The sequence below is a fragment of the Mytilus californianus genome, unplaced genomic scaffold (genome assembly GCF_021869535.1).
Source record: "Mytilus californianus isolate M0D057914Y unplaced genomic scaffold, xbMytCali1.0.p SCAF_15, whole genome shotgun sequence".
NCBI lineage: Eukaryota > Metazoa > Mollusca > Bivalvia > Mytilida > Mytilidae > Mytilus > Mytilus californianus.
In genome coordinates this window covers 15,083,667-15,093,780 of record NW_026262637.1, presented here as the reverse complement: position 1 = coordinate 15,093,780, position 10,114 = coordinate 15,083,667, and the positions used below count along the sequence as shown (strand labels likewise).

The window sequence follows — 10,114 nt, the reverse complement described above, 5'->3', positions numbered from 1 at the left end:
TAGATTCATTGCAAAGTTTATCATCATCAGAGAATCTGATCACAGTTACTGAAGACGATCCACGCAAAGAGTCATATCAATGTTTATCAGTAACAGAGACACTGGGTACAGTTACTGAAGACAATCCAAGTAAAGAGTCATCTCAATGTTTATCAGTATCAGAGAAACTGAGTACTGTCACTGAAGAAAATCCAAACAAAGAGCCATCCCAAAGTTTATAAGTATCAGAGAAACTAGGTACAGTTACTGAAGACAATCCGGGCAAAGAGTCATCTCAAGGCTTATCAGTATCAGAGAAAATGAGTACAATTACTGAAGACAGTCCTAACAAAGAGTCATCTCAAAGTATATCAGTATCAGAGAAACTGAGTATATTAACTGAAGACAATCTTAACATTATTAGTTACATAGTGTGCTAGTGACCTGCTACGATAAATATGGGGTCAGTAAATTCCATATGGGGTGAGAGCGAAGCTCAAACCCCCATATGGAATTTACTGACCCCATATATATCGTATTAGGTCACTAGCACACTATGTAACGAATTTATCTTACCGACTTTCTTAACATTTGGTACATTTGTATTTAAACTAGTGGCCTATCAAAGTGATCAAATCTTTAATACCGTTAGTATTAAGAACCTACTTTCATTGGTCTATATAGAAACAAATACCAACAATAACAACTTCTTAGCTTTAAATGTGTTTTATGAATTTATTTCAATCGTTCATCATCAATTTCTTCGTCTGTTGAAACCTTTAAGATTTTTCCTCAAATAAAGGGACGTAACACCACTATTAACCGTATATTGAAATAAGCCCCCGCCTACTAACCTAATATGGAATATACACGGTCTCCACGCGATTGCTTTAAATCAATCATATTCCTAGAAATGTTTAGGAGGTAAGATAAAGTGTTATATCATGTTTTATTGTTCCGTTGTTTTCCTCTTATAGTTGAAGTGTTTCCCTTGGTTTTGGTTTGTGACCCGGGTTTCTTTTCGCTTAATCGATTCATCGACTATTGAACAGCTCTATACTAACTGCTGCCTTTACTGATCAGTATCAGAGGAACAGTAGAGATGAGTAACAGAATACCATATCTCCATACACTAAATACACCTTACCAGTAGAAATGAGAAACGGCATAGCAGGTCTTTCGTCCCTACATATACCTTAGCAGTAGAGATGAGGAACAGTATAGCGAGCTTCCTTCCCTACATATGCCTTAGCAGTAGAGATGAGTAACAGTATAGCAGATCATCCTTCCTTAAATATACCTTAGCAGTAGAGATTAGTGTCAGCATAGCAGATCTTCCTTCCCTACATATACCTTAGCAGTAGAGATGAGTCACAGCATAGCAGATTTTCAACCTTAAATATACATTAACAGTAGACATGAGTTACAGCATAGCAGATCTGACTTCCATAAGTATCAATTGGAAGTAGACATGACTCCTATTACAACAGCACATCCTATCATAATTCTATATATACCTGCTTTTTGCATTTATAGTTTTTTCCTTATAGATAGATCATCGGTCAGAAAAATGAAAACGCACAATAGTATTTCTGAACTTACACTTTATAAATTACTTTAAGATCAAAATAATAAAGTCATGCTTGATGATTTTTTTTCCAAAAAATCCATTATATACAAAATATAATAGTACATTGTTTCCATATGAAAAAAATCTTATTTAACCTTTATTTCTAACATTCAAGCAACACTTCAATGTTTCAGTACACATAAATTCGGCTGTTTTCTTCTCTTTGGTCGGGTTGCTGTCTCTTTGACACATTCCCCATTTCCATTCCCAATTTTATAAATATATTTTCAAAAAAAATGCAATGGTTTTAATGGTATATAAAACTTGTGTAACATACAAGTAATTTTACTAGTATGTTGCTAAGAGGTTTAATATTATTATTGTCAATCTTTAATTCTAAATTTTGTAGTTTTCAAATTTCCATCAGAGAAATATATTTAGGTATGTTTTTATATAAGTTTAGAATCTGAAGACAAAGGCTTAATTATTACTGGTTTTTTTTTGTAGGTTTATTTTTCAAAATAACGATAACAGATGCTAAACTACAAACAATTAAGCTACATGCAGAAGTTGTTTCTACAAAGGGACATGACTTCAAGAAATTGAAATACACATTTAAAACAGCAGACAATTCAACAAGATCAGAAGAATTTTCTGTCAGTGGTCATGAAATTAAAAAAGACATCACTGTTAAATGGTTAGAAATAGGATTCTGTTTCAAATTTCAGATTCAAGTGCTTACTACAAATGGGATCTGGATTGATCCACATGAACAAATGGCTTGCACAAGTAAGTTTTTATTAATTCAACTGGCTCTAACAGTTAGTTTGTGCAATAAATGGTTTTCCGTCTCACTGTTTGACTCTGCCCAGCTCTCAATAAAATTGCTTTGTGATGTCAAATATGTCATACAGAGTCTTAATAAATTTGACCCGAACTTATCACCTGGCCTGGGGTTCCTAATGTATAACCTAAGGTTGATAAGTTTGATTTGAACTTAATCAATCAAGTCCTCTTCAGAAAAAAAACAAAGAAAATACTAGTATCTGTAAAGAAAAACACACAAATGCAATCCAGATTATCAGATTTTCTTCAAATCGATATTTTGAAATATCAGCTGCTGGACACGTAAAGAATTTTTTATCTTGTTTGCTGCACTCACTCATCAAACAGATTCATATTGTGCCTTGTAGCAGATATTTTACAGTAATATCCAGTTTTAAAGATTGTATTAGAAATAATATATTGACATTGGAAAGATATTTAAGGAATTGCTGTAATACGTACTAGTACTATTTCTATCTATGAAGAAATAACATAAAAAAATGTGGTGCACACTAAATAACCCGCGTTATTTAAAAGTAAGTGTGCACCACATTTTTTTAGGTTATTTCGAATAGAAATAGCCAGAATGTTGTGTAGATCATTAACAAAAACAAAATGTGGATTATTTAATGGTCACAGGAGTGGTTACATGTCTACACCAAACATTTCTCTTAGGAGACATCCTGCCTTATATAGTCATACTGACAGGAAACTACAATGGCTGAAAAGCACAAAGACCAAATCTTGAAAGGACAGACGTTGAAAGACAAGACATAAAAAACATTTGATCTGAAATCTGCATGTACCTCCAAATGGTATAAAAATGAAACTTTATAACAGTTTTATTACACTTGTACAGTTTTCCATTCTAATCCAATAAACATGTACATTTAAAAAGTTTTATATATACATATATATAATAACAAGAGTGCACACGCTATAATGTCTCGCCTTCTTTACTAACCATTGATATTATGTTGATAGTCCTAAATATAAAGCTTTACTACAACTATCAACCTTACAATCGTTCAATACACTAATATAGTCGACCTATTGCTTATAGTTTCCAAGACAGACTTAACCAAGAAAACTAAACATTGACCAATGAACCATGCCAGGCAGACATGTACACCTTATAATCAACCTATGGATTAAATATAGTTGACCTATTGCTTATAGTATCTAAGAAACAAACTTAACCATGAAAACTAAATATTGACCAATGAACCAACAAAATGAGGTCAAGGTCAGATGATACCTGCCAGACAGACATATACAGCTTACAATCCTTCTATACAAAAAATATAGTTGACCTATTGCTTATAGTTTAAGAAAAACAGACCAAAACACAAAAACTTACAACTGAGCAATGAACCGTGAAAATGAGGTCAAGGTCAAATAAAGCCTGCGAGACTGACATGTGCATCATAAAATATTTCCATACACCAAATATAGTTGACCTATTGCATATAGTATTAGAAAAAAAGACCAAAACTCAAAAACTTAACTTTGACCACTGAACCATCAAAAATGAGGTCAAGACAGATGACACCTGCCAGTTGGACATGTACACCTTACAATCATTCCATACACCAAATATTGTAGACCTATTGTGTACAGTATAAGAAAAACAGACCAAAACACAAAACCTTAACTATAACCACTGAACCATGAAAATGAGGTCAAGGTCAAATGACACCTGCCAGTTGGACATGTACACCTTACAATCCTTCCATACACCAAATATACTAGACCTATTGCTTATAGTATCTGAGATATGGACTTGACCACGAAAACTTAACCTTGTTCACTGATCCATAAAATGAGGTCGAGGTCAAGTAAAAACTGTCTGACGGGCATGAGAACCTTGCAAGGTACGCACACACCAAATATAGTTATCCTACTACTCATAATAAGAGAGAAATTAACATATTAACATTACAAAAAATCTTAACTTTTTTTCAAGTAGTCACTGAACCATGAAAATGAGGTCAAGGACAATAGACATGTAAAAGACGGAAACTTCATACCATAAGGCATCTATATGCAAAGTATGAAGCATCCAGGTCTTCCACCTTCTAAAATATAAAGCTTTTAAAAGAAGTTAGTTAACGCCGCCGCCGCCGGATTAATATCCCTATGTCGAGCATTCTGCGACAAAAGTCGCAGGCTCGACAAAAACTATAAAATAATTTTGCATACGTTTCGGTCATTACTGTAAAATCAAAATTAGATTTTAACGTTTACAAATATTTTGCAAATGCTGACCTGCTAAAACGTACATAGCATTACTGAATGTAGACTGTGACAGTCATATAAAAATAATAGAATTTATGACGAATAAATATACTTTAATGAGACAGTAAACAATTCAACTGTAACAAATACTATCAAAGACCATCTAGAGATGGTGTAACTTAGTAATCTTATGCCATCTTTATTAACATCATTTTTCATTGGCGAAGATTTGCCGTCAAATCCATAAAACACCATTTTGAGTTGCTGGAATCCACAAATGTTCATGTATTACAATAAAAACGAAAAACTAAACATAACTTACCTAAAAAACACCGTTTTAATGAATTTTTATTCAAATCTGAATCGTACAAGTAAGTAATCGTTCCAATGACGTTAATGCAAATATCCTTTTTACTGTCTTCGATAGGTGTCGGCAGTAAAACTGCATTTGTAATTGTCAAAGCACCAAAAAAAACGTTAAAAAAAAATACCGAACTCTAAGGAAAATTTCAAAACGGACAGTCTCTTAACAAATGGCAAAATCAAAAGTTCAAACACATTAAACGAATGGAAAACAACTCTCATGTTCCTGGCTTGGTACAGGCATTTCCTTATGTAGAAAATGGTGGATTAAACATGGTTTTATAGCTAGCTAAACCTCTCACTTGTATGACAGTCGTTTAAAATTCCATTATATTGACAACAATTTGTGAACAAAAAAAACCAGACATAATAGGTAAAAATGTCAAACATAGGGGTATAGCAGTCGTTCTTTCTTGTTTATTTGACCTGTTGATACTAATTGTAATGCTTTTTTGTTATTTAATGGGGTTTTTTTCAGGGTTATATCTGGTCTATATACCAGCTTTGTTAAGCGTTTGGTATTACTATAAATTTTCACTTCTTCGTACTATAAACATCAAAATTATTTATTTTGTAAAAATATTTCCTTTCTCCATTTGAACTTTACACGTATACCTAACAACAAAATTATTTTCATTTACCTGTGTTTAAAGTAATTGCTAATGGCTGATATTTTTGTTCAAGCATATTGTTTTTCTTAAATTGTTTAACATTTCACATCGGTATAACATGTTACTTTAATTATTCTTCCCTTAGTTTATTTATTTTGTATTTACATTGTATCATAGATCAAATTTTTTTGTTAAGTGTATGTTCACTGGTGTTAATATGTCCTTTGATTGAGTTAAGCTATTTCAGTTGATATTTTATAGTGTGTCTTTCTATGTTGTGATGTTACACTATTGTTTCAGAAAAAGGGTGAAGGTTTGGTACCACTAAAACGTTTAAACGCGCTGCATTTGTTTGCACCTGTCCTAAGTCAGGAATCTGATGTTCAGTAGTTGTCGTTTGTTGATGTGGTTCATAAGTGTTTCTCGTTTCTCGTTTTTTATATAGATTAGACCGTTGGTTTTCCCGTTTGAATGGTTTTACACTAGTAATTTTTGGGACCCTTTATAGCTTGCTGTTCGGTGTGAGCCAAGGATCCGTGTTGAAGACCGTACTTTGACCTATAATGGTTTACTTTTATAAATTTTGACTTGGATGGAGGGTTGTCTCATTGGCACTCATACCACATCTTCTTATATCTATAATCTTCATCACTATAAAAACAAACAGATATACCTATAATGGTTTACTTTTACAAATTGTGACTTGGATGGAGAGTTGTCTCATTGGCACTCATACCACATCTTCTTATATCTATATACAAACAATTGACAGTAGCAACTCTTCAACTGTAGTACTGTTATTCCTTAATTTTATGTCCTATAAGACTAATATCTTGTTCATAACTTTCATTTTGAATAAATATTGTTTTCTAGAACCAGAGAATGTGACCACCATGAGTATCACATGGTCACCACCTAATTTAACTAACGGTGTAATAACAAGATACAGTGTTAGTTATTGTAGTAATGGTATTAGTGGGTGTAAATATACTGTTGTAGAAAGGATGACTTCAGTAATATTAAAAGATTTAGACTGTTGGAAAGAGTACCGTGTGTGTGTGTCAGCTCAAACATCGGCTGGAGTTGAAAGATCAACATGTGGAGTAAATAACACAAGTGTTTATGGTAAAAATATTTTGTTATAAATTATCAGATTCTGTGTAATAATATCAGAGACATATATATGTCTCTGATAATATTGACTAATAGAGTCACAAAGTACAATTAACTAATATAGCATAGTAAATCCTGACATAATGGGGATAGTTGTATTGACAGTTTTTGAAATATATTTGATTTTGAAGGGCATTTAACTATGAATAAGATATGTTGGTATATAACAATGAAACACTCAACAACACAGAAAACAAAAAATATATTTAGAGGTCAACACATGGTCAATAGACAAGTGTCCTCATGATATGTCAAGCTTTAAAAAGCTCCAAGCCCAACCATGTAGTGAATAAAGTTATAATCTACCAAAGATCTGTCATTAACACCAAATTTAAAAAGCAAACACAAACCACTAAGAAGGTTTCCAACTATCATTAAATATAGAATAATGGCCATTTCTGTTTTTGATCTTGACTTTATCAGCAGGAATATCATGTGAGCTTGCTAGGGTAAGCTGATATTCTTGCTGATGTAGTCAGTATCAAACAATAAAATGCCACTATTCCTTTTATTTGCAATTTATTCATTTTATTTGCAATTTGTCTTAACACTATGATTGTTTTACTTGAGAATATGGAATAAAATGAATTGGTAAGTAAAACAACTTTTATGCGTACAAAAGTCGTTGATAGTTGTTCGGTTGTATGAATGAAATCGTGTGCCTTTCATTGATAATTTGACGTGGATGGACTTGAACATGCAACGTTGCTGCACTGATGCATGATATCATTGGCTTATATTTTCGAGTATCAAGTTATGTCCATGATCTTAACAAATATAAGTTGTAAAATCAAATGAAAAATGAACAAATTGCCGATAAACCAGTTTATTCTGCATTTTGTTTTTATTTGTTATCAACTTAATCATGTATTTTTTTTTTAAATTAAACACAACTATTTTTGCTGATTTTTTTAAAGATTTGTTTTATGGAGTATCAATTTATAACATTATATCTATATCAATTTGTGTGGGAATTTTTTATTGTCTTTAATATTTCAGAACCCCAGTCACAGATAACTAAAATAACTACTAGCAACACAACCATCAGACTTGAGTTTGAAGTGCCATGTGTCAGTGTTGAAGCACCAATCACCTACGAAATAGCCTACACATCTTTGGATCATTGTACAGGGAACCAGACAAATGTTACTGAATAGTTGGAATGTCTTCCATTGTGTCCATGTGAGATTACTGGACTGTTTTCCTACTGGGAGTATTTTATCAAAGTGCAGGAATCAGCAGAAAACAATGTTGGTGTTTGGAGTAATGAGTACAAAGTCACTACACTTCATTCTGGTAAGTTCTGTTTTACCTATTGAAAAAACAATTGTACTTAACATTTTTACACAGTGGAAAATTAATGTTCTTCTATTCTGGTAAAACATCACTTCAGCAATTTGTGATTGACAGTCATATTCCTGACTATGTACAGAAACATTACGAATTAAAGCAATTGGTTGAATCAGGTTTTATACTTTATAGTCTGATATTGAAAGCATTCTAATTGCCAGAGATTGTGGTTTACAACTCAAAATGATCAATTGGACTTTAACCATTTTCATTTTTTATTTTTATTATTATACCTTGGCAGTTCATTACACAACATTTAAATTTCAAATCTGATCAAATGGAGCTCATGAAGTATTCTTTATAAGTACCATTAAATGTTACTTCAAGCCAAGTTCAGGACTACATTCCATGATAAAGCACTTTTCAGCAACAGTTTGGTCAATATGCCCTACATTTCTTGCATGACCAGATATTTTAAGATTAGATCGACTTAGCAAAAATGCATAGTGATATTCTTCAGTTTTTAGTGTTGGCCATTTGTGTCAATGCTATTTATAGATTGTTGCTGTTATCATTTCAATAAACTTTTTTATACTATATTTTCATATTACAGTTCTCATTCTGAAATTTTCTTTTTTCAGTTCCTGAAGGAATTCGAAATGTAAGAGCAGAGAATATAAAATCCGACAGTTTGACAGTATGCTGGGAAAAGCCATGTTTTCTCAAAAGTGATACTATATTTTACAATGTGACATTGAATTATGATACTCCATATGTTAACATATATAGATCTGGAGCAATACCACTGACAGAATGCGAGGACATCGCTGATTTGTTACCATATACAAATTACACTATTTCTGTCACAGCAAGTAACCAGTATGGGAACACTGACCCTGTAACTATCATGAAACAAACTGATATAGCAGGTAAATACTTTGTATTACACAAATATTATACATCTTTCTGTCAGTTTTCAACTAACTTTATTTGTGATGTTTTGAATTTCCCCTGCAACTATATGCCATTGGAATATTCTTAATTTAAAGTTCTGTTTAAATGCTAGTTCTCCTCACTTTTTTGTTATAATTAGATCCGACTTAGAGCTCACAAGTGTAGTTTTTATTTGAATTTAATTTTTTTATTATAACTTTTATAAATATTTCAGTGCCAAATCAACCCAGATTTAGTGAAACTGTAGAACATGCCACAATGATGACAGTAGAATGGAAACCACCATATCCCTACCCTGGTCCTACAAGTTACACAGTCAAAGTCAGAGATATTGAAAATAGTGAAACCAAACATTGCCAAACATTGGGTATTTTTTTTTTTTCATATTTGAAAACAACAATATTAACACTCATTTATCTAACAATAATTTCTAGATGAATGTTTTAGGAATATGACAGTTGTTATCCATTCGTTTGATATGTTTGTTTTTTTGATTTTGCCATTTGATTGGGGACTTTCCTTTTTGAATTTTCCTCGGAGTTCAGTATTTTTGTGATTTTACTTTTTTTTATATTACAACATGAAAAAGATAAGAATTTTTAGCATAGTTATAACCCCTAACGGATTGGTTTTTTAACTTACCTTTGAAAATAATTCTATTATTTACTCTTCCATGCATGCAACTAAGTTAAAACACTTCCATGACGGATATGTTTTTTATGATTAAAATTGGGAACAAACTGCTGATAACGTGTTTTACTCCTTCTTAGAACTTAGAAATTAATTCATTAAAATGTAGCTATATAATATTTTTGTGGGAAGTTGATATTTCTTAGATGTATAAAATTGATAATGCATTTATTTGTTAGCGCTAGAAGCCAAAAGAAAAAAAATCATCTGCATGAGCATTAAAGTTTGATAGAAACAGCTCCAGTTATTTCATTAATTTTTTTGTCTTACTAAAGAATCTAAATCCTCCACTGATGAAAGTAACAAAAACAAAAAAAAACGTATATGATAGGAATGGAATTATTCTTTGTAATTGATTGCTGTCATGCTATCGACATCACAAAGGATAAACATATACACAACGGATAAATATATATATATA

General features: G+C 31.9%; 1 protein-coding gene across 1 annotated transcript; it reads left to right on the top strand.

Moving 5' to 3' along the window:
* The first annotated feature begins 6,472 nt into the window (after positions 1-6,472).
* Positions 6,473-8,049, top strand: LOC127725493 (uncharacterized). Its single transcript, XM_052232507.1, has 2 exons — positions 6,473-6,711; positions 7,759-8,049. The coding sequence occupies exons 1-2, from the start codon at positions 6,480-6,482 to the stop codon at positions 7,914-7,916; spliced, it is 390 nt and encodes a 129-aa protein (XP_052088467.1). The 5' UTR covers positions 6,473-6,479; the 3' UTR covers positions 7,917-8,049.
* The last annotated feature ends 2,065 nt before the right edge of the window (positions 8,050-10,114 follow it).